General features: G+C 36.8%; 1 protein-coding gene across 2 annotated transcripts in view; it reads left to right on the top strand.

Annotated features, from left to right (window-relative positions):
- Nucleotides 1-6: 6 nt before the first annotated feature.
- SATB1 (SATB homeobox 1) overlaps nucleotides 7-25,489 on the top strand; it is a 75,986-nt gene continuing 50,503 nt past the window's right edge. For both annotated transcript variants that reach the window (XM_023513722.1, XM_003781730.3), the window contains exons 1-5: nucleotides 7-1,439; nucleotides 4,060-4,294; nucleotides 8,100-8,276; nucleotides 9,046-9,172; nucleotides 9,930-10,053. In XM_023513722.1, the coding sequence (XP_023369490.1) occupies nucleotides 4,084-4,294; nucleotides 8,100-8,276; nucleotides 9,046-9,172; nucleotides 9,930-10,053 (639 nt within the window). In that variant the 5' untranslated portion in view covers nucleotides 7-1,439; nucleotides 4,060-4,083. The remainder of the gene's footprint in view (nucleotides 1,440-4,059; nucleotides 4,295-8,099; nucleotides 8,277-9,045; nucleotides 9,173-9,929; nucleotides 10,054-25,489) is intronic.

The raw sequence follows: 25,489 nt of genomic DNA, 5'->3' as shown, positions 1-25,489 counted from the left end.
CAACTAATAATTTAATGGGGGCAGAGACGGCAGCGAGGGGGAGAGCGAGCGAGGGAGAGAGAGAGAGAAACGGCCCCGTCCGGGGACTCGCGCTCACACGCACGCACACACACACAAACACACACACACACCTCTCCCTGTGCCACCCAGCAACAACCGGCCTCGTCACAACAACAACAGCAACAGCCACCCTCTAGCCCGCCCGGAGACCGAGCCTAAAGCCGGGGCGACTCCAGAGGACGCTCTCCACCCCCCTCTTTCGTTTCGGGAAACTCCTAATCAGTTTTGCCGGGGTTTCTGGGTTTCTTTTTTCCCCAAGTCCTAGTGCCATTGTGGTGCTCGTTGTTTACCTCGGACTCTGGCGGAGTGAGAGCTTGGCGACTTTGGGGGGGAGGGGGCGGGGAGTTTGTCGCTGCCTAGGCGGTGGAGGTGGCTGGGGGTGCCTTCTGCTCTTCTTCCTCCTCCCCCTCCCCCCCAATTCCTCTTTCTCTCCCTCACTCACTGGGACCCTAGACGCTCACAGCCCCGTGTCAATGGAAAGGGAGAGGGTCCTCGGGGCTGTCGTCAGTAAGGACGGAATCAAAAGTGGCATTTTAGTGCCTTTCCGAGGCTTTTTTCGCGACTCTCTGCCCCCAACTCTCGCTGTCCCTCAGTAGATGCCCTCGTTAGGGGTGCCAGGCTGTGGGGAAAAGTTTAAGGTTTGTTAATATTAGTCGCAGTGGTCGGGGAGGCGGTGGGAGTGATTGGAAGGGAGGCGAGGTGGCCTTCCCCTCGCTGCGTTCTCCGGGGTTATTGGAGAATAATATTGCAAGTGACAGCCAGAAGTAGACTTTCTGTCCTCACACCGAAGAACCCGAGCGAGCAGCAGGAGGGAGGGAGCCTAGCGGACCTTTTCATTTCCTTTTTGGAGACCTTGTCCGCAGTGATTTTTTTTTTCTTTTAAAGAGAATCCTCAGTCACCACCTCGCCTCCCCAGCACCACCACAGTGTACAGCTCATAACGGGTTTTGCTTTGTTTTTACGATTTGCCCCCCCCCCACCGAATCACTTGTCAGATCAATTTTATCTTCTTCCTCCTCTCGGCTTCCCACTCCTCCCTCCTCCCCATTGAAAACCCCGTTCTCTGAGGTTAGACATTTTACAAACCCCATATATATTATTTTTCGAATTGTGATTTTTTTTTTAAACCCCTCTCTCATGGCTACCCTTCTAGATGTGTATTTCTGCCCTTCCCCCGCTTAGGGGGGCGGGGGTAGGGGAAGGGAAAATAATACAATTTCAGGGGAAGTCGCCTTCAGGTCTGCTGCCTTTTTTTTTTTTTTAAATTAAAAAAAAAAAAGGACATAGAAAACATCAGTCTTGAACTTCTCTTCAAGAACCGGGCTGCAAAGGAAATCTCCTTTGTTTTTGTTATTTATATGCTGTCAAGTTTTGAAGTGGTGAGTTTCAGGTCGGTTTTGCTAATTTCACTCAGTAAAACTGCAGTGTTTCTGTTTCTAGATAGTACTTTGCTTCTTTGTCTCTTTAAAAGGTCACAATGAAAGCTTGGCCTGGATCGTGCCGGCCATATGGAATGGATAAGGGCACAATCTTAAAATGTGATTATAGGCTTCTGTGGGGGCGAGGGAGGCGATCCAGCTAGAAACTCATTGAAAAGGATCCCACGTTGCAAAAAATAGGTTCTTGAAGCCGGAATTTCGTTCTTTTCTTTCTTTCTTTTTAAAGGAAATAATTGCTGTGACTGAGTTCACTGTTTTATTCAGTAATTATCATGTATGGTCTTAGTTTATAGGCAGAGAAATGGGATTTTCAGAAAGTAGCAAGCATCTTGTATGCCAACCAGACGTTACACTAAATGGATTTTAACATGTGTAACTCAAAAGAAACTCTTCAGCTGGCATCTGTTGAGACCACAGCTAGTTCCTGCTGCTGTCAGTCCGGGCAGGCCTGTTGGAGGTTGCTCTTTTCAATCCCAAACTGAGGTTTGGTGAACTTTAGCCTTGGGCATAGAGTTTAAATGAGGAAATTGGGTGTTTTACGTGCATGTAATTTTGCTTTATAATGTAAAGCTTTTTACGGGGGTGACTTAGTGTTTAATAGATGCTTGTAACTGGGTATTCAAAGGACAGTTTTGCATGACCTATATGATATTTTGATTGTCAATACAGTAACTAAATAATATCTACCACTTTCATTTGCTATACAGTTTGCTGTGCTGTTAAGCCTCATGATTAATCTGTTTTATAGCATTAACTTTGATACTGTTTACTTTTTCTCCTTTTTTCTTCTAAATTGCCCTAAGGGTTCATGATTGCCTTTTCAAATCATGTGTTTTAAAATTCATCTTTTGCTCTAGGATAAAGCAACAAATTTCAGAAAAAGCAGCTCTGTATTATAACCCACCTAAAACATTGTAAAGAGGGTTTTGAATGAGTTAATAGTCATTGCTCTCTAATTTTGGCTTTACACTACAGTTTAACATAATGGAAAAGAGTAATCTTGATAAAAAGTGGTTAAAAAAGGCACATTTATTGTTAATGAACCTCATAACCAAAAACAGATGGGACCTCGATCAGCGGTAAACCTTTAGTTCTGTGTGCCACTCTGGAGTACAAAGATAAATAGCCATTATTATTTCTCAAACTTTATAGTTCTTCAGTTGGCATTCTTAAGGTTGCTTTTAAACCTCCAATTTAACGTTGCTACCCCTCTTTTCTTGATTATATGCAAAAAAAGTAGACTATGGTTTAAAAAGAAGAAAAAAGTGTTATAGAAAAACTGTGCTAATGAGAAACTGGCTTTGAATAAATCCAAATCCAGCTTTGGTATAAATAATTTTTTTTAAATAAAAGCTATGTCAAATTACTAGGCAACTGGAAGAAATGCTAATTATCATATTCTCTCTGGTTTTCCTAAATATGGTTGATCTCCTTAGTTTGGAAAGCATAGTATCTCAAGTACCATGAAAGTTTACAAAATAATTCTTACCTGTTCTTATCAGAACTCTATTTTAGAAGTGACTTTGATATTATACTAATTACTTTGTTATAAACAGTATGAAAATTGATGTCTAATATAACTGCAAATAATTATCTGTTAATTTTTTTCTGCAGTTAATTACCATGTTAACTTCATTGCCTACTGGGGTTATTTTTGAATACTGGAGATTGTGTTTTTCCAGTATGATCAAGGATTTCCTTTTAAAAGTGAGCCTGGCACTTCAACTAATGTGCATGTCACAAAGTATTTATGAGTTTTTTACTATCTAAATTGTCAACAGCATTCTGTTACTAATGGTCACCTAAATATTAATTCTAAAATACATGAGTTGTAATGTTTTTGCACCTGGGATATTTGAAGAAATTCTCCACTTCTTCCTGTCTGCTTAGGGGGTGAAATGATCCAATCACATGTTTGGCCTAAGATTTGACTAGATCTTTAACAGGTCACATAATCCTTGAAAACTCACAGTTTTGATAGTAGAAAACTTTTTCTGTACATGAACTTACAGAAAGCCAATGGGGAATTTAAAAAGCAGGTAGATGTTGGCTACCTTCTTTTGAGATATTTTATGTGTTTTTTTCATGAAGATTAAACTATATGTAAACATTTAAACATATCCTTTTAAGTTTAACTAATATTTGGGGCTATAATAATCTTTTCATTCTTTATTAAAGTGTTACTGTTATATTCTGTAATGAGTTTCTAATTTTTTAAAATGGGGATACATAAATACAATTTATTTTCTTTTTAGCCATACTTGTGATATTTATGTTCTAAAAGCAAGCCCCTTTCTCCCAGTTAGTTTTGTTTATAGATTACAAATTACCTTTTTATTTTTGTGTATTGGTATAGTTTCCATAAATTCTGCTAATTTGACTACAAATTCAGTACTGTTATCTAGAAGCCTAGTGACATCTGTATCCTATTTAGGTATGCAATTTTACAAATACATTGTATTTGTGGAGAGAGATATCTAGAGGTGAAACATTTACAAGGGAAACATACATACATCCCTACCCAGTTATAACATATCGTCTTCTTTTTAAATTCCGGCAGGTGATCTTTAGACAGTGACTGAGTATGGATCATTTGAACGAGGCAACTCAGGGGAAAGAACATTCAGAAATGTCTAACAATGTGAGCGATCCAAAGGGTCCACCAGCCAAGATTGCCCGCCTGGAGCAGAACGGAAGCCCGCTAGGAAGAGGAAGGCTTGGGAGTACAGGTGCAAAAATGCAGGGAGTGCCTTTAAAACACTCGGGCCATCTGATGAAAACCAACCTTAGGAAAGGTAAATACTATGGAGCCAAATCCTGGAGTCTGCAAGTCCTGGTGTCTACCCAGGGTCACACTGTGTGAGGGTGGAATGGCAGGACATGCTTTTGTATTTTCCTTGTTTTCTCTTTTTGGGCTTAAATTAGTTATGTTCTGGGTTGTCAGTATTAATCACGTTTTGAAAGTATAGGCTCCATACTTGGGTGGAGCATCTTTACTACAGGCTGGACTCAGTGGATATTTTTGGGAAATAAGCACTGAATTAAATATAATGGTCTTAGTTGATGGAAGAGTCGGTTATTATAGTGGAGGATATGTAGGTAGCTATTGCTTAAACTCAGCCTGACTAGAAATGACAGATTGTTTGAGAAATGCCCTAGCTTTGTTGTGGTATTGTTAGCTGTAAGGCAGTTATAGGGAGTATGGAAATCTTATATAAGATGATTTAGAAGTTTTCTGATCTCATTTTTTTGGTGGTTTATTTTCTCAAGGGTAAATTTATTAGCTAACAGTGAGAAATCTGATGAGTTTAGTTTTTAATGTTTGCTATAATTAGGTATTTTTGGTAAAGGAAGGGCAGTTTAGACAAATTTATAAGGGGAAAATGTGTTAACTGTGTGACATTTTTCTGCCAGTATTAAAATGATAAAAGTTTAACAACTTAGTGGTCGACACTGTTTGTGTAAAGCAGTGCCTGTCTTGAGTATAATGCATGTGCCTCTTCGTGGGCTTTATTTTGTCTCTGAATAACGTGTATAGGAATCAGATTTTCCTTACATTTGCTAAGCAATGGGTAAAAATGCCATATTTTAGCAACCAAGAATATTAAGTAGATAAAGTTAGAAGGCAGAGGAATTTCATTGTGTTTGATGCATAACATTTATCATACAATCATTTATTTTTTCCTTGGTTTGCCGAAAACAAAGAATATATTGATCCCGAAATGAACAGACACAGCAGTCCGTATTGTTAGATCTTTATCTATTAAAAATGGAAAAACAGCACTTCAGCAAATTCTTTGGCCTCTACTCATGATTACCCTATTTATTGATTGTTTGCCAAGAATGTATGCATCTTAAGAAAGCCAGGATAAGAGCATTAAAAATATAATTTATTATGGCTTTTCAAACAGAGTGCATTAATATTGTACTGTGAAGCACTGGGGCTCTATAAAAAAGACTTTCTGACGCCTGCAAACATATAAGTTCCATAAATTCCTAAATAGGAGATTTCAGCTGTCTCTGGTATTATGTGATATTTGCACAGCAAACTTTAATGCCAGGACAGTTTTAGACAAGGATTCTACAGACTTCACTGCTCCTTATGGCAGACGTGCTGTTTACACAGGCTCATAAACCTTCAGCAAAAGCTTCTAAGACTGCCTTCAGGTTTAAATCATGTGATATTTTTAGCATTCAACAGTGACCAGTGCTCTCCCCTTTAAATGCTGGAAGGTTATGAAGTTGCTGTAGTTGGAAGTCTGGCCAAACACTAGCAGGAATCATCAGTTCAGAGAAAGGCTTCTGTCCAGCATTACTCCTAGTAACAGGAGGGCAGCCGCAACAGTTTGCTAAGATTTAGCAGCTAGATTCATAATTTGATGATACTGTTGTTACTTTATCTGTAGCTGCCTTTCTTATCTCTGAGTTCTCTAAATTTGATCAGTGAAGTCCAAAATACATGCAGTATATTTCAATAATTTTAAAAGCACTACCGTTAACTTCAAAAGTCTGAGGAGCAACATATAGTTGAACACATCTGTTTCAACCTTGAAGAGAAAAAAAATCATCGTATATGTTTTTGTTGTACTAACTCAACTCTTTGAAGACATCAAGATGAGGAAAAGGAACCAAAGTACAGTAATTTCACTTCCTGTTCCAATGCTCCCCCTTTTTGATGTATTATTTTCATAGTGAAATATTTTTAAAATGCAGTTTAATTGTAAAGGGGCCTCTGCTTACTCCAAACAAGAAAATTACTAAAGCATTTTGGTGTTTTGTTTTTTTTCCATCTTATTTTTTATGTGCATGGTTTCTGTTTGACAGGTGCTAGATAAAAATTGTTGCTGAGATGAGAAAGCATCTAAGAAAAGGGGGTTGAATGTTTTTATTTGTTTAGGAAATTTTGCCAAAATACCTTCAAGCCAAGGAAGAAATCACTAGTTTGCATATTGCTATTTTTGCTATGGTCTCCCCAAGTCGTCTTCTGATCCCTGACGGGTTCTCTCGCTGGTATAAAACAGCTGAATGAATGACAAAAATATTGGCAAGCTCTACGGCTTGTTTTTCATTCCTAGCCTGTTGGTACCTCCGAATGAGTTTGTGAGCTTTTCTAAGTAAACCTAAAGGGGTTTATTTGTCAGAGCCCGAATCTCTTGTGAACAGTTCACTGAAGCTTTGGTGAAGACACACATGTAGAAAAATGTAGCTGTTTTATTGCTGGCTCTTGTTCACTAGAAACAAGCAAATGGAGAATTTTTAAAGGGCCTCTCTGGTGTCAGTAAGATATCCTGATTTTTAGCTACGGTTGGTATGCACTAGACATCTTCAGAAGTTGGTAGGATTCTGTGAGTCCAGAGGATGAAGCTTATAGAAGCATTAATGTTGTAGGACTAATTGGGGATCCTGGGTGCCCTGTTAAAGTAACCCTTGTCATCATTTATGCTAAAGATGATGCCCTCCTGGCAGTTTGCCACAGTACAATTCAGATGCATCTGCTTTTAACCCTTTTCTGTTACCGCTGGAAATCTGACAGTGCACTCACTGCGTAAACACCTTGAGTGCCACAGCATTCCGTGATTTCCATTTCTAGAAGCAGCCTTTTTCTAATTGTGGTATGGCCTCTGCTTATTAATCATCTAGCTACTGAGTTATTACATTGGATTAAAGTAAATAAAAAGCGAACACATCAAATCTATACAGATTCCCTTATCCTAATATGTCCTGATGAGACCAGTTTCCTTTCTTCTCTCTCATTTTAACCCATTTACTGTAACAAAGATTGTTGATTTTAAAGGCTTACGGTTTCTGGGATATCTCTTTTGTCAGGTAGATTATATGAGTTGTCATAAAACCAAATGTTATTTAGCTACAATTTGCACATATTGAAATTATCTAATATGTGCATCAGTTTGGTTAAGTTGTATGTTTCTTTCTTTTATGCAACCAGTTAGAGTAAATATCTTTTTTTAAAAAATGTAAGAAATGATAATTTTATATTCAAAGATAGTTTAGATACAAATAGGAAAAGTTTATTACTAACAAAATGGTATAGGCAGCAGGAAGGTGGGTTCATCTGAAGAGAACTGTAGTGAATTATGTTTGCATGTTGTATACCACTCACAGCAAATCAGAGAAGACTCACTTTTATTTCTCAGTAGCCTTATTTGATCAAAGAGGCAATTGTGCACTCATTGCTTTTGGAACATGCACTGTTAATATTAGAGCAAAGCCCAAGCTACCTTAGGTCCAAGTTCACATTCTTTTTTTTTTTTTTTTTTTTTTTTTTTTGCAGTTTTTGGCCGGGGCCAGGTTTGAACCTGCCACCTCCAGTATATGGGGCCGGCGCCCTACTCCTTTGAGCCATAGGCACCACCCCCAAGTTCACATTCTATTTGAGTATTTCTCTTCCAACTTTATAAAATAAAGTGCATATCTGTGTGCCTGTGCCTATATTTCTGTACCCAGTCTGCCTTGGAAGCACAGTCTCCTCTTATCTTACTCTTGTGAAAATTTATTTTCATGGCTTAATTTTCCCTCCCCCTAGTTTATATTTCTAAAGATTGTTGATTTTCCACCTGTTTTTCTCCACCTTTTGGATAGGAACCATGCTACCAGTTTTCTGTGTGGTAGAACATTATGAAAACGCCATTGAGTATGATTGCAAGGAGGAACATGCGGAGTTTGTGTTGGTGAGAAAGGATATGCTTTTCAACCAGCTGATAGAAATGGCATTGCTGTCTCTAGGTTATTCACACAGCTCTGCTGCCCAGGCCAAAGGTAAATAATGCATATGTGGGGTTGGAAAAATTGCTTGGCATTCTTTGTTTACCTTGTAGAGAAAGCACTGAATATTTTTTATTCAAAGAACTATAGCCCGTGTATTACATTAGGTCCTTATAGACTGTGGCTTTAAAAAATTGGCTTAATTCAGTTTGGTTTAGTTAACACACATTTTGCTCATGTGGAATGTCGAGGTAGATTTTTTTTTTAAATTACTTCAGCTGAATCATTAGTATGCTTATTGACCTTAATAATCTGCTCCACTGAGGACCCACAAGGAAGTGAGGAGCGTATTTGAGCAGATGGACTGTTGAGAGTCAATTTGCATTTATGACTGAATATCTAGTTCTGTTTCTTTTATTCTGTTTCTGATGGTTTTATGGGCTGTAAAGTATTTTTCAATGCTGATTCCCACTGCAATAGAGAATCTTATCTAAATCGTAAAGCTATTTAGAACTGGTTCAGCTATGTCTTATTAGAACTTCCTATAAGTTAGGAAAATGTGGCCTTTTGCATAGGTTTTATTGATGGGGTTTTATTTCCAAAATAATAAACAACCCTACAGTCATTTACATAATTTCACAATTTGGAAAGCTAAGCTGTGAATATTTTCATTGACCTGCCTTTTAGAGGGAAGGGAATCATTCAAACAAATAACAATATTGCTCGTGGTGGGGGCAATAGAAAAAAAAAAAAACCAACCTTCTACTAGATACGTTATCTGAGGGTAAAATATTTAGTGACATATTCTCTTTATCTGGAATAGGGCTAATCCAGGTTGGAAAGTGGAATCCAGTTCCACTGTCTTATGTGACAGATGCCCCTGATGCTACAGTAGCAGATATGCTTCAAGACGTATATCATGTGGTCACATTGAAAATTCAGTTACACAGGTGAGTCAAAACCCAATTCTGTGTAAAATGTTCTTACCTGGTGTTTTGAAATACAGTATCTCTGGTCAGCCTTCAGTTTTTATTTACCCTATGTTTTAAGGAAGATTATCCAAATCAGTTTTGTTACATTATCTCTTCTGCTTTTTGCCCCTAACTCCAATCAAAAATTTAAAAGCAACCCCACCCCCCAGATTTGTAGGTTTATGCAGGTTATCAAAAGGCAAGACTTTTTACATTTAGTGAATTAAATGATGCATTACAAGAAGGCATTTTACATAAAGTTTACTTAAGAAAAAAATATTTTTGCATATCATGAACATTGCCATCTGTGTACGTTTTCTGAAAGAATGTCTTATTCACTCTTTCCACGATCCTATTTATTTATATAAATTTTTTTTTACCATTTTAATTCGTATGAACAGAGCAGTGAAAGGAAATCAGTTAATACGTTAATGCTTTTCACGATGGCTCGTGAGAAAGCAGTACACCTTAAATTGTCTTCCCAAGCGCATCAGAGCAGGAAGGTAGAAGTAACATGAAAAAATAGCCACCACAGGCAGCTGATGTATAATTCATGCATCGATACAGCAGATGTGTTGTATAAAGTAATTAACTAATCGGAACAATCAGGAGACCGAGAGCAATCTCCAGATGCATCTGTTTGATGCGCAAAATGAAATCTGTCTGTCTTAAAGGAATGTTCTGCAGCGGGATGCAATCTTGTAATAATCCCCTTTCTAATCTATGTCTCCAATAGTTGCCCCAAACTAGAAGACTTGCCTCCCGAACAATGGTCGCACACCACAGTGAGGAATGCTCTGAAGGACTTACTGAAAGATATGAATCAGAGTTCATTGGCCAAGGAGTGCCCCCTTTCACAGGTACTTAGCATGGCATGTAATAAAGAACATGACTACATGGGCAGCCCCGATACCAGGTTTGATGGGGCTCCCTAGTTTAATGCAACTGGTATCTGAAGCAAGAATCTGCCAAAAATGCAAAACGACTTGACCACTGGTGACCTTTTAAAATACGCCTGATTCATTCTGAGCAGACAGAGCCTATACACTTTTTCTCCCTTGGGAGAAAGAGCCAAAGGACTGTTTACAGGAAAAACAGTTAAGCAGAAGAGTCGCTTGCTAGTTTTAGACTCCTCATTGCAGTGTTCTGAGCATGGTAGCTACATTCTCCTGAATGTCTTTATTTAAGCAAGAGTCAAGGTGGTTCTCCTTCCTCCGTGAAGCTTCGGTGACTGGGAATGGCAGTGTTAACGTGTGTAACTTCAACATGCTATGCGATAAAATAAAAGAGTACAGTTCTTGGATACTTTCTTCATTACCCCCCAATTGAAAAGTATTTAGTAAAAATAATTATAAAAATAATCTCTTAACCTGTTACTAAAGGTTGAAGAGTTATTATTTGTAACCAGTTTTGTGACATTGGTTCCCTTTTCTGTTTTTAAAGTGAAATCTTATTTGTTTTCCTCCGAGATGCCTATCATCTCATTGGGGACTTTTGGAATGAGACATAAGTTTATTATAACGATGCTACGTTTTTTAGAGTGAATTTTGGTAGAGGGCTTCTGAAACTCGAGGTAGAGACTGCTTACCTGGTTTCAAATTTAAAAACCAAACACCATTTTAGATAAACCTTAGCTGATTTCAAATAAAAAAAAAAGAAAACAGAATCTGTGGAACATGCTCTTAATGGGCCACTCATGTGGTCACCATGGTGTCTATCCCCTCAGTGCCCAAACCCACCTTAAAGCCATCCCATGGTATAGTATAATTGAAGTACTGGTGTAATTATATTTTTATTAAAGTTTTAAAGTTTTCTTTGAAGTTTTCTATATAATTCTGAGTATAATTCTTGAGTATTTGAACATGAATTATATGAGTTTGCTGTAAATATTTCTGCAATTAAGAGATTCTCAGAGTGTTATTTCTACCATATTTGGAGTAGTAGATATTCTCAGAATGTATTTCTTTTCTTTTTATGTTTTTAATTGTTTGGAATTCATTGAGGGTGCAGAGAATTAGGTTGCACTGATTGCATTTGTCAGGTAAAGTCCTTCTTATAATTGTGTCCCATCCCCAAGAGCTGTGCCATACACCATGACCAACCCTCCCCCCGCCCCCATCAAAATGTATTTCTAATGTAAGGCTCATGAAGATTACTAGGTACCTTTGGAAAGAAATTCCCATGCTTTTGTGCTACTGTGTCATAGAAACCCTACACATTTCAGGTTTGATACATTGCATTCCAACCATGTTACTTTGATGTTTGCTTTAGCAGTTTTAGGAATGAAGAATCACGTTTATAATTAATGGCTTTCTATATTCTTCTAAGGTAAGGTACAGCTACAGGTGAAATGTTCTCTGTATTGTTAAGTGTCCATTTCTTGCAATTCAGAGCAAACACTTTTTGTCATTTTAGTTATTCCTTCAGCTAGTCTTCTTGTCTTTTCTCTCTGGCACTTGGAATAGAGAGGTTATGAATTTATAAGTAGTGAATAAAAGTAAATTAAACAGTTAAATTAATAGGAAGATGCAGTAAAGCAGGTGACTTTGTGTTTTGTAGACAACTCCAGGTAACAGCTTACTTAGTTACTAGTATTTGAAAATTTGAAATAACACATAATACACGTTTTTTGTTGTTCAGTTAAAACACAACACAGGAATCTTTTATGTGCCTTCATGTTACTGAATATCCCATTGATTTGTAAATTCAAAGACTTGCAGCATTCTCTTTGAGCTGGAGAAGAGTATGATAGTACAAATATTTATTGATATAGTCAGTGAGAACTAATTGGTAAATGACATCAACATTCAGCCAATAAACTCCACCTCATTGTAGCTTATAAATATAATTGTGAATTTACTTAATGTTATCATGGAAATGAATTGCATACAATTATAACATTCAATAGAATGACAAAATGAAATTCGGGACTTGGTTTTGGAGTCATACGTTGGTGAATTTCTGCCGAGGTCTTCAGAAGAACACATGGTCTCATGTAGCAGGAGACCCCACAGTAATCATTAAGTGATGGAAGTAGGCTGTAATTTCAACATCAGTTATAATTATAGTCTTCCTTTCCTTTAAAAAGTCTTTTGAAAAAAATTACACATAGTTTAGCAGTGGCAGCAAATATTTGAAATTAATTTAATATTTAATAGTATGCTTATTTTTTATGTCCAAAGTTACTAAAGATGAGAGATGTGGGCTTCCTAAAACCTATGCCCAGAATTTATACTAAGTTTGACAAAACTGCTCTTTTTTTTTTTGGTACAGACAGAGTATCACTTTATCGCTCTCAGTACAGTGCTGTGGCATCACACAGCTCATAGCAACCTCCAGCTCCTGGGCTTAGGCAGTTCTCTTGCTTCAGCCTCCTGAGTAGCTGGGACTACAGGCACCCACCACAACATCTGGCTATCTTTTTGTTGCAGTTTCGCTGGGGCTGGGCTTGAACCCACCACCCCTCAGTATGTGGGGCCAGCGCCCTACCCACTGAGCCTCAGGTGCTGCCCTACTCTTTCCTTCCTCTTGTGGTTGAGATTTGGTGATGGAGATGTTACGGTAAAAAAGCTAGGAAATGAGTACTGCCTCAGTCTTCTGTCAAATAGGACCTGACACCAAGAAGTGCTAATGGGTAAAGGATTTACTTCCCTAGGGAGCTCCGATTCATTCCTGTGGGAATTTATAGCATAAAATTCACGAATTACAGTATTTTACTATACGTTGAAGGTTTGATTTTCTTTAATATGGTAACATATGCCTGATATAGCCAGTATAGTTACAGGGTCGCTAAATATTTTGCTAGGCAGAAAGTTTCCCCTGTGAGCAAGTTTTCTACTTTACGTAGACGCCAGTGGAGTGAGATTGAGAAACCACCAGGAATTTTCCTGGAGTTTTAACAAGCTCTGCCTCCAATGCTGTTAGGAGGATTGTTTGACACTTGCTAAACTGATGTTCATTTGAGTTTGGATCCTTAGAAGGGATTTTCCTTCTCAGGTTTCTTCTTTGACATATAAAGGAGCCAGGTTCCCTATAGATAAAAGTCAAGATAGGTGCTGGTAAATGACTGACCCAGTATTCAGACTTGCATAGCCTATGTCCTTGCTCCCTGATACATTTTAAAGTAAGTGCTGGTTTTTAAATGAATATTAAGTTTTGGTGACAAGTGTTTTCTTTGATAATATTAGTAAGTTCTAGCAACTGTAGAAATCCCGTAAGTGGGCATATGCTTTGTTTTTCAACCCATACCTTTATTTCTGTTACCTCTTTTTTATCATAAATTTGCCCAAATAGATTGATGTTCATTTATTAAGTTCTTTGTAACACATGTTCATTTTTGTAAAATGTTCCAGGACATGAGAAATGCTTAGCTTATAGCCCTGAGGTTGGGTGTCTTGTTGTTAACTTTTGCTTCTTTCATTGGGCGTGGTTAGGAAAGTTGGATGCTGCATTCTGAACTGCAGCTAAGGAGGAGAGAATGAAGTCTGACTTGGGGACAAGGAAGTCTGTAGTCATGAAACTTTTGAGAGTGTGGATTTGGAAAGTAAATTGGATAAACGTTAAATTATGATAACTAATTTAAATACTGGATAAATATACTGATACCAGGGATAGATTCATTTTGTTAAAACTGTCATAAGTAAAAGGTCAGCTGTTAATTCTGCCAGTCTAGAGTCTTCCTTCTAAAAATGTTTAGGTCAGATATTCCTGAGAGATTTCAATGTGGTGTGTGCATTCTTACCTCCCGTCCCTCACCACGCCCATAAGTGCATGCACACACATACACACACACACACCCCCCTTTGACATTTTTAAGGCATTGGATTGTCTTCTATTTTATTTCTCAAATGGAAAAGGTATCTCCAAGCCACAATTTGTGAGAATTGTCATTTATACTTTTAAGTAGCAAAATATATATATAAAAAATAAATTGTAACGTTCCATTTAAAAGTAATTTAGAGATAGAGCTTTCAATTTTCCTTTTCCTCATGGCATCTGAAGATCTATATCTTAACCTTCTTTATTAATTACTGCAAAAGAGCTTTTAAAAAGAAACTTCCTTGCAGTCCTGAAGCTTGTCCTTTAACCATAATGATTCTCTGTAACTTGACAGTCATTTCCATAGGCATTTAATACACTTAGGTGTTAGGTTGGTTATAGCCTGTGTTATAAGTAACAGTGGTACAGCAAAATCTATTATGTTACAGATACTTTTTAAAAAAATCTATACTTGCATAATCTTGGACTGAAATGACATTTCCTAAAAATGTTAATAAACATTAAGATTCACATTCTCTCAGAATACTCAGCATTACTATCCATATATTATACTTAACATGCGAGCCTAACCTATGAATTTTATTGACATCTTCCTACATTTATTCATTTAAAAATATGTATTAGAAACTGATGACTCCATACTGAACCTCAGAGTCAAAGCATTCTATGATAGACGTAATTTGATCTGATAATGTGAATGTTACCTTTTTTGCATTATTACTATTATTATTGTTCAATATTTCATTGTAGCAGTCATCTGATTTCTTTTCCGAATGCGCTTATCTTCATTCGTTCTTTACGAGGTTTTTGTTTCTCGTCCTTATCTTGAACATTGTTATTATTATTAAATTTTAAGCCTCTTTAATGTTGTGAAGGCAAAAAGTGGAAGCCAAGTAAACACATGTACATGTATAGAGACAATTTTTAAAAAGTATGTATTGGAGTCTGCAGTGTGCCAGGCATCCTATTTCCCATGTAGTAAATAAAGAGAACACATCTTCATAGTTGAAATAATATTTAACTTTCATTCAGTGTTTTTGATATATCAAAAGTGCTTCTGTCTCCCTAAGTAGTTGATAATTTTATATTCCCATTTTCAAATGAGGACCCCGAGGCATAGAATGTTTAAATGAGTGTCCACACTACATAGCTGCTTAAGAAGAGTAAGGGGTTAGATTTCATACTCAGAGCCTGTAAGTTTAAACAAGTGTCCTTCTTGGTCACACATACAGACAAAGGAGGTTAAAAAAATAGGAAAATTAAACTCTATTCTCAAATTACTTTATCAGGTTTCCTAATGTACTTTGATTTCTCTGAAGTACTGACACCTACTTGTAGGTTTTAAATTATTCTCACTATTGAATATTTTCTTTAAGGTGTTTAGTTCTGTGTTTTGGATGTGTTACTTGTGTACTGACTTGTTTTAAAATGACATTCCTGTCATTTCACGCTCCTATGTGGTGATCTAGACCCTGGGGAGTGCCTTCTGGAATAACGTAGGCTTTCGGGGGTCCAGAAGATTTTACTGTACAGCACACTCACTTCTTTGCAGTCAGTCCTCTTCCCTGTCCTCTCAACTCCCTCAAGACCAGCAGGTAGAATTGAGCTAACAGTCCTTTGTTTAGAACCCCAAGGTAATGACAGGCATGTTCATTGGTAACAGTGGGCAGTGAATTTCTTGGGTCTGTTTGCAAATACAGACCTTATTTATCAGACTGTTCTGATAGATGAAGGTATAACTGGCAGCTCCAGTTTGAGATATGCATGAACGCTTCTGTACTTGCCTCTTCCCAGTATAAAATTATAAATTGTGTGGTTAAACAGCATGCATTTTGAGGAAAAGCTCTACAGAGAATTTTCTTTCCTTTTTAGACTTAAACTGAACTTCCCCAGTCCTTCCCCTCCTGACTGCGGACACCCTAGGTTATGTATATCTGCTCTGCCAGGCACTGAAGTACTTGATACTAATTGAATATTATTGCTGCTTTCAGTGATTGTATTACTGTAGTGGCGAGATCCATAAAGGAAATGCAAACCAGTCTTATATGGGTAGTTGTGTGAATTGCAAGACTTATACCAGATAACTTTACTTTGCCTCCTTTTCTGAAGCAATCATGACATTCTAGTTCCTCTTTTAACTTAGTGAAATGCCTGCTTTCTGTTAATGTGATATATCATCAAGAATAGAAATATCCTCTAAATTGCAAGTTTTCATTTTTTAAAGTTAATAAATCAGGCCCATTTTTAGGTGACTTAGATACATAAGGATTTTATTGTAGTTTGATGTTAGCTCCCTTATAACCTTTCAGATATATTATTCAAAAAAGCCAAACTTAATAAAGCATCTTAAAATGGATTGATCTCAAATATTTTATAGCCACTATCTTTTCACAATAGTAAAACATGAGAGACTTTAAGCCATGCCAATTTAGAGAGTGCTTAACGATGTGTAAGTACTTTATTTTTACTTAATAGATTTTTACCTGTACCTTGTTTTAGATCTGAACAGGTTTCCTTTGACCTCAAAATCGCTAATGCAAGGAAAATTATCATATCATGAGAGTATTGGCCCCTTTTTTCTTCCGATGCACAGAATGATAAATACTCTCAAGGCTCAGGCCTGGACATGCTTTGAAAGAAAGACTATTTTCTAATTTTTTCTTTTAAACTTAACCAAATTACACTAATCAAACTGATTTTCTTGCTGAAGCAGAACTAGTTTTAGAGGGCTTTTTGAGTGTCTTTTCTTCTCAGTTACTACTTAAATTTCAAGTTGGGTTCTAGCTGGATTTGCTTTCCAGATCTGCTATAATTTATGTCAGATTTGGGCCCCAGACAAACTCATAAACAAACAAAACCCCTCCAAATTCAGATAATCAAAACAAATGGATACACGGACCCAATTTTTCCCTCTTTCATTGGAAACTGCTTGATTATAACATGCTCTGAGTATAAAAAAACATAAGAGAGCCTTTAACGTAACAGGAAAGAGCTGTAGCCCGAGTTCTGCAGCTCATTGCCAATTGAAGTAAGGAACGCTTTGGCTGCTGGGACTTTTAAATCTAGGCTTAAAAGTTATTTGTTCTGTTTAGCATTTTTAAAATGATTCTACTAGGAATTGTATGTGCTTCAGTTTTAATTTTAACTCATAATGATTGTAAAGCACCCTGGGATGCTTGCACGAAGGGCGCTACAGAAATATAAGATTGTATTGTGTTCTAATATGCAGTATTATTCCGGGGTGCCACAATTTCATCGCGGACAATTCATAAGGTTGCAGAATTTTTCACTGTAGAGAACGTGGCTGATTTCCTTTAGGAGTCTTTTTTCTTTCCCTCATTCTTACTCTAAAACTTTATTCTCTTTAGTCATCATTTTCTTTAAAAAAAATTGATTATTTAGAATTATAATATTTCTCATAGAAATGCTAACCTAATTTAATTGAATCAGATGGGTTAAAGATGCAAACCAAATGATGAGTTGGAAGTTAGGAAAAGATGAAAGCTTTAATTGCTAGTGCCATTTAAGATCACATTCTTATCTGGATAACAAGAAGGGATACCACATTATTAGGTACCACTGACCATCCCAGGCTTATCCTGTTTTACTGTCAATCTGGCATCTGTTCCAAGGCAGTTCAAAAACGTGGAACTAAACAAAGCATGCATTAACTTTGTGAACTGTCGCAATGGGAATTTCCCTTGTTTTGAAATTCCTGGGTTATGTTAACAAATGACAGAGCTTGATTTTATTTATTTATTTATTTTTTACTTTTTAGTGACATTATTTCTTGGAGTATTGTATTCCTTTAACAGTTTTATTCCATTGCTTTTAGCATATGTTTGTGTGTGTCATTGGTCTTTACTGTCATTTTAATTAGTGACTTCCTAGCATCATAGGAGTCAGGAATGTGAGCTGTGTCATAACCAGCTGTATGAACTTGGGTAACTGACTCAGTGCCTCAATGTTCTTATCCCTAAAGTAGGGAACACCAATTTCTCAGTATTGTCAGGAAAATTAAATGGGTTAATACTTATAAAACATGGAAAATGGTTCTCAGTTCTAAAATAATGCCTTAACTTTTTCTAAAATATGGGCATTGAGAGTTTAAAATTTCACTTGTTCGTGATATGTGGTCTAAGAAAGTTTGTGTACCTTGAAAGGTTTTGATTTAAACTTCATTTCTAGTAGAAACAACCAAAAACTTATCATTTGCAGAAAAATTAAAGGAGCGTATAATTAAGGAACACTTTATCACTGTGTTTACTCTCATAAAGATATGTATTTTAAAGTGGAAATGGAGGAAGACTCAAGATTTGTGCTTTTTTAAATAAATTCTTTTGCAAGCTTAGCAAATACAATACGATAGACTAGATAATGTCAAACAGAATAAAGATGTCTTACAGGACTGTCATCAAGACGTGAGCCTTTCCCAATGTCTTTTCCATTAACCACCTTCACTTTATAAAATATTTTCTTAGTCTGCATTTTTAGCTTATCTAACGAAGACAAAATTACTTCTGAATTTTTCTTTGCAAAAACCTAGTGATAGTCTAAGCCATTTTATACATTTCTATGTTTTATAATGTTCTTCAATATGTTCAAAACTTAGGTTTGTAAGCAGAACAGTCATCTTGAAGGTATAAGGGACCCGGGGATCTAAAAAACACTAAAAAGACCTAATTACACATCTTAGTTAAGCAAAAGCTTTAATAAGATATTTCTAGCACTTCTGTGCACATTTTATATTTTCCTTCCATAATTGTAAATGTATTTTCACTTGGCTAATGCTGTTCATTTTTGTCTCAATTGTGTTACATTTGAGAACCACACTTTTTCACTGTTACTTTCCTTTGTCCATTTCTTCATATATTTAAGAGTTAAAGAGGGAAGTTTCAATAACAAGATCAAATGACTTATAGACAGAGGTGTTGAGCTGCCAACATGGAAGAGTTAACAGTCAGAACCACCCCATGTTGCTTATGGTATCCATTCCTCAGCTGAGGTTTTAAAGTCCACATTTGGCATTGAAGACACCATTTAGGACTATAGATCTATAGTGTTTTAAACTCAGCTGTATGATGGTCCCAAATGGCCTGATTTAGAGAGTGCTGTGAGTGTAGATAACTGTTCAGCCATTCTAGAATGGGTCTTAGGGACTTGGTCTGTCCACCTGCCTGCGTGAGCACCAGCCTACAGCACACACATCTAGGGATGGACAGAGCTCTTCATTTCATGCTGTACAACCCATCCAAATTTACTTTTTAGCATTTCATTATAACTGCTAAAAAGCCGATTATTAGCGGATGGCATTTTCCTAAACTATAAAGGATTTTCACACTAGAATTAGAGATGAATTTTCATAACATTGATAGAAATGAAGCCAGATTAATTTGATTTTTCTTTATGCACTGATCCACAGATGACCTTGGGTTATAGTTATCTAGAAGACGAGGAAGTCTTAGCTATAAGCTGTCAATGATGAATAAAAGGCAGAAATCACAGCCTTAGTCTGCCATGAAGCCTTGGGTCAGATCTGAGGGGCTTCCACAGTTTGTGCAGACCTTGAGGTTAGAAGCCTCTGTTTGGGAGTGTATGGGGAGAGCTTCTGTATGGTTCATGAGATTCCTAAAGGGAGTTCTGTGGCTTCATAAAATACTAAGAGACAACACTGCGTTTCTCCCCTAATTTTTAGGTAGTATGGCTTAAAATCTGATAGAGTTCCTATAAAGAGGGAATGTAAAGTCTCCTGTGAAGAGTTCAGAGCCTAATTTGTTTTTGGAAAAATGAATTGTTCAAAGTATCTTCGTTCTTGTTTTCACTTTGTAGTTTAAAGGTTTTTTCAAAATGCCCTATTTAAGACCTCCAGAACTTAACACAGTTTTGATGTGTTTTTCCTTCTGTGTCTAAGCACAATACTACACATTCTAATCTCTGGAGAGGATGAGAGATTTAACTACAGAAGGGCATCAGAGAAAGAGTAAGCAAGCATTCCCCAAATGTGTATGTTGGTACAGAGTGCCTAAGATTTAGACTTTCAGGAAACAAATTTTGCTATAAAATACAACTCCTTGGATTTAGATTTATCTCATGGAAAACTTATGAAAATTATATTTGGATTAGCATAATGTTTAACTTAATAATGAATATATTTTAAATAATCATATTATAAGCAAGATGCCCAAAGGGTTTAACCTTCCTAAAAATAAAAGTCTGGTTGGAGATGTTTGCAGAGTGCGGGTCTGAGAATGAATGATGTGCATTGTAATAATAGGATCTTCTTTATCACTCTGTTTGGGAAGACATACAGATTTCATAGAATCTTAACGCTGTTAGAAGGGACTCTGGAGATTATGTAGCTCAATTCCCTTCATTTCATAGCCTCTGTTTACAGTTAATTTGAAATATTATATGCCCTTAGTAATGATGTCCTTTTAAACAAATATTTTATGATTTAAGCTGTTCACTAGCATATTCAGTTGGTTTGAGTAAGCAGGTTCAGTGTGGTAAGAAAGATCTAGATAGATGGCTTATACAAAAAGATAGAATAGAGAAGCTGGTCAAAACATATTATCTATGCATTAAATCAAATTAATTCTGTGGAAGAGCCTTATAAACTGTATGCTAGCATTTTCTTTAAAAGTTATGAATTGAGTATGTAAATAATTAAATGTCTGTGCTTTGAAATAATCCCATTTTCATCTGTAGGAAGTTTAGGAGGGAAATGAAAACAGAATCGGATGGATTCCCTTTGTGCTTCCTTTTGTGTTTCTTTGTAGCTTTGTACTGAGTTTCCATTTTCAGCGGTGCGCCGGGGTTACTTTGTGTGAAAGTGCCATTTTCAGGCACTAGGATTGATCAAGATGGCAAGAGCCATAACTATGACAACTGGAGTTTAAGTAAAATTTAGAAGTGATTAGTCTCTTCTCAACAAATTGAGATTCCAAATATGCCCCAGTTGTATCTCCCAAGAGAATAGCTTAGAAAGCAATAGAGGATCCAGAGGGAAAGATTTGGGAAACATAAGCTAACAAGCACAAACAGAATATTGCACTTAGAATTCCTGCCATCCGCTCTCATAAATTGAAGCCTATTTCCTGTCCTTCCCACCTCCAAATACCAGATGGGGACTACCTGTTAATTTTCAGCAAATTCGTTTCATGTCAATATCTCATAGGATGCCTATTAGGGTTTGTTTGTAATGTTTGGTATCCTTTGGGATTAAAAGAAAACCTAATTCATGGAGAATCTCTACTAAAACTGTATTTGAATGTGGAGTTGATCTGAAGTTAAAGTTTGACCTTTAAATTTTCAGCAAACACATTTAAAAACACTGCTATAAAAATTCAAACCATAGGTAATCGGGACATGCACAGATGGGAGGGAAACCAGAGTATATAAAATTGTACTTTTCAAAAAATATAAAATAATAAAAGCCAGTAGTTTGACAGATTGTTCAGTAAATGCTCTTCTTATTAAAAATTATAAGAAGATACTTAATGTCTGTGTGCCGTTAACACAATAAATAAAAAGGTTATTGTCAAGATTAGTGTTTCATCCCTGAAAATTAACTATAGGGCATTATATATCACTCTGCATAGACTGAGAAGTTAAAGGTTTTTTTTTTTTTAATATATAGATGCATTTTGCATTTGTGAGCATTTATTTAAACAATTATTTTAGACTTTATGCCAAAGACATTAGCAATGATGTGCTTTCATTTAACAGGTATCTATTCTAAACGAGGTAGAACCATGAAATTTGCCTTCTAGAATTAAACCTGTGCAAGATTATGTCTCTTGCTCTCTCTCTGGAGTATTCCAATTCAAAACATACATTCCTTCCTACAGAAAAAGATATTCAGATTCCTTAGTTGAAATTAATTAGCATTCAGAAACCAGATAGCATGTTTTTGGGTATTCATGAGATCTCTGTTTGAAAAAAATGTTTTTAACTTGTAGAAATGTGTTGCAACACACAGATGGGAAGAAAAAGAAAAAAAAATCTCTTTAGCAAGCACTGTGTGTAAAAGGAATATTACATTTTGCACGCTCCTGATTGCTCTGTGTAAACAGTTTTTGACATCTGTCTTTATAGTTTTCGAGGAGAGGAAGACTTTGTTAAAAGAATCATTTTTATACAGCAGTCACCATTTCAGTCTTGCTTTACCTGTATTATGAAAGCAGATGGTCTGCATGTCTTTTGAATATTTATAACTATCAAAAACAATCTCTTGCTATTCACCCTTAGGCTTATGAGATGTCAGGACTGTTCTGGTTGAAAAAAATCATCTTGGGTGTTTACAGAAAGAGGATTACATTAAGCTGAAATGACTATACATTTTCCAGTTTAATATTTGTCCATCAGCTGTTTAATCGTATTTAGATAATTGTGTAAATAAGATGTTGTAGCCCTTGCCCTCTCTGCTGGTGGAGCCTGAAAGCTTTAAACATGGGTGAGCCACCATTTTGTAGATGCTGTTGCTACCTCCTCCCACCTCAGTTAAACCATCAGCAAGTCCTCAGCAAGTTTTGATCATGATATCACAGTCTTGCTTTAAAAAAAAAAAAAAAAAGTCATGTACAAAAGCCAGCGTGGAGATCATATGAAATACTAGGGAGCTTCTGGCTTCCGGTACAGGCTGTTTAGTTTATTAGAGTATATTGTAATATGCAAATATGGTACAGCACTCCAATTACCCTTTAAAGCTGACATGGTTTTCTCTTTATTCTCTACGAGCATGCAGAGCTCTGAGGGTATTTTGGAAAACTTTTGGTATAGTGGGGGTTAACTGTTTTTTGACTGGAAGCTGAGCAATCAGAGATAACAGATTTTGCTGTGGTTGGTTGATTTGGCAGAAAAGCATGAACAGTTTTGGTTTAAATGATTGAATAACCTGATTAGCATTGTTTTGGGGTGGGTTTTTTTGGTTGTTGTTAAAGGCACAACAAAGCAATTTTAAGGGTAATCAGATCACTGTCTTTTCCTAGCTGATGAGTCTTTTTTTTGAGAAGGCCTCACCTCTCCTAAAACCTCTTCATTGGTTACTTAGATGACCAAGTAGAAAAATAAAACTGTCTTCCTTCATGTTCTAAATTTGTGATAAATGTATATACCTCCAGAATATGTGATATTCTAGCATGGATTTGAAAGAAAATAATATTTTGAAAGAGTGTGTAGCCTCAATCAGTTCTTTGTGTTTTTTGTTTGTTAAATTTAAGAGACCTGCAGTATTTTAGAGCAAAGGTTCAGAATGTTCTAACTATAGCTAAGTTAGGCTTTAGAAAAATTCCACCCTTACCTTTTCACAATTAGAAAGGTTATAAATAATGTATTTGGCTGAAAAGGAAGCTCAGCCTGTGGCAGATGGTATCATTCTAGAGTACCGGGGTTTCTGTGAAGATGGCATTCTTTCAGATCGGAACTTCAGCAGACTCTCAGAAAGAACCGAAGCTCCTCGTAGGGAGTAGACATGTGCTTTATGGATCTTAGAAAAGCTTACAACTTGGCTCCTAGGATGAGAATATTGTGTCACACCGGGGTTATGAGACCCACAGCCAATTTCTGCCTACTTTGAGATTGTATTTCCCAACATTGGAAGCTGTGGCCTATTTACTGCTTGGTAAAATGTATAGCATTTGAATTTGGGATTTCAACTTACTGAGTTTTGTTAGTTGGATTATTCTGTGCCCTGAACATTGATGTTTTATACAGACCAGCCACTGAATAGGAAACTTGCCATACAAGTTGTGTCTTTTTCTAAGTGCTTTGGAGAACTCATATAAATAGACACTGGGAGAGAACTGGAATAACATAACCACCGAGCACTGCAACTTCCGAGACATCTGTGTGGATGTATTCTGAAAAACCTGGGAAAGGATTTCTTGCAAATTAATGAACAAAGGTTCTTGAAACTATGATTTCTATCGTAACAGCTAAAAGTGATGGATTTTAAAGATTCACGTGACAATTAAGCTTCCGTTCTCTTTGACCTTTAAGGCATAAAAAAGAAAGAGGATTTTTCTGGTAGCCTGCAGTAATGCCCTGTTTCAGTGACCTTTTTTATTTTTTATTGATCACTCAATGCATGTCCAACCCTGTGCAGAAATAATACCTAAGGCAATCTAGTAGAAAATAAACAGCATGACAGCAGGACCAGTGCTCTGGTGGCAGTGTGTGCGGGATGTTGGGACGTTAGGAAGGGCCTCCCAGAAGTGGGCATATTTGAGATGTGTCCTGAAGGGTGAGCACCTGTCTGCCGGAGATGGGAGAGGGTATGGGTCAGCTATCCAAGTGGTGGGCCTTCCTAAGGCCTCCCACCAGATGCAGACCAGCTGTAGAAAACACTTACCAAACTAGAATAAAGAAAATATAGAAATCCTTTCCCTCGGTGTTTTCTCTTGCTATTCCTTGACCTGACTTATAACTTAATAATTTAATTAGTGTACTCTTTGTTCTACAAATAGTATTATTTGACTTAAAATACTGTATATCATTTGAAAGTTTTATCTGATAGTAGTCTGTTATTTAGAGCCTAGTCAACTGAAGTGAAATGGGATCATATGATAAAAGCCGGATGAGGAGGAGGCAGAAGGTTGTCATAGTAATTAACATCTCTTAAGTTCATACTTGATATGTTCCAGGCTCTGTGCTAATTGCATCACATCCATTATTTTTTTTATTGTCTGTCTGCAGGTGGTAGATAGTATGTCTCTTCAAGTCATTAGTTTCCTGGTGACTTGCCCAGTGCCTGGCACATAGTAGGAGTGCAGTAAATGTGTGCTGAATGAAAGAACAATATGTGTGAACGAGAGGAACACTCCTATGCAGTGAATGCGACTATCATTCCTATTTAGCATGGGAAATTGTGATCAAATGTCCAATTAATTGACCCAAGGGCATACTCCCAGCCTGTGACACATCCTTGCACGTGAATGCAGATTTATTTCTATTCTATTTTGTCAGGTGAACATTTAGTGTATTTAATATACACTAGGCATTGAACTGGAAAATAACATGGAGCCCCAGACCTGCATGACCTCACAGTTCAGTGCAGTGTTTTTAAACCAGTGTCTCCTTTTGATTGAAATAGGAATCCTAACCCTTTCTCCCTTGAAACATAGAACTTGCTCTACTAGAAAAATATTACCAATGTTGACTTTCTGTTATTTGTCTTATCAAAACAATAGGCTTTTTCCTGATTTTCTAAATTTAGTATTATGGGATTGACTGTGATCTTTCAAATGCCATATGCACCATGAGATTCTGCAGGCTCTCTTCCCTGCCATTGACTCTCACTAGTCTACTCTGATACAGTGCTTACAGCTTCAGTAGGGATTACCACCAGACCCAAAGAGAAGCATGCAGCGGCTGCGTGAGCAATTTAATTGTACAGATTATTTCATACTATTCCAGTAAAAACAGAGGTGACTCCAAGTTACCTGAATTATGGACTGTTTCCCAGGGCCCCCAAATACCAAAAGATAGGAAAATGAAAAGTTACTTTGGCATGCATTA

The sequence above is a fragment of the Otolemur garnettii genome, unplaced genomic scaffold (assembly GCF_000181295.1).
Source record: "Otolemur garnettii isolate 467f Iridium unplaced genomic scaffold, OtoGar3 scaffold00002, whole genome shotgun sequence".
Classification (NCBI taxonomy): domain Eukaryota; kingdom Metazoa; phylum Chordata; class Mammalia; order Primates; family Galagidae; genus Otolemur; species Otolemur garnettii.
The sequence above is the reverse complement of the archived record's forward strand: the minus strand, read 5'-3'. Positions and strand labels throughout refer to the sequence as shown.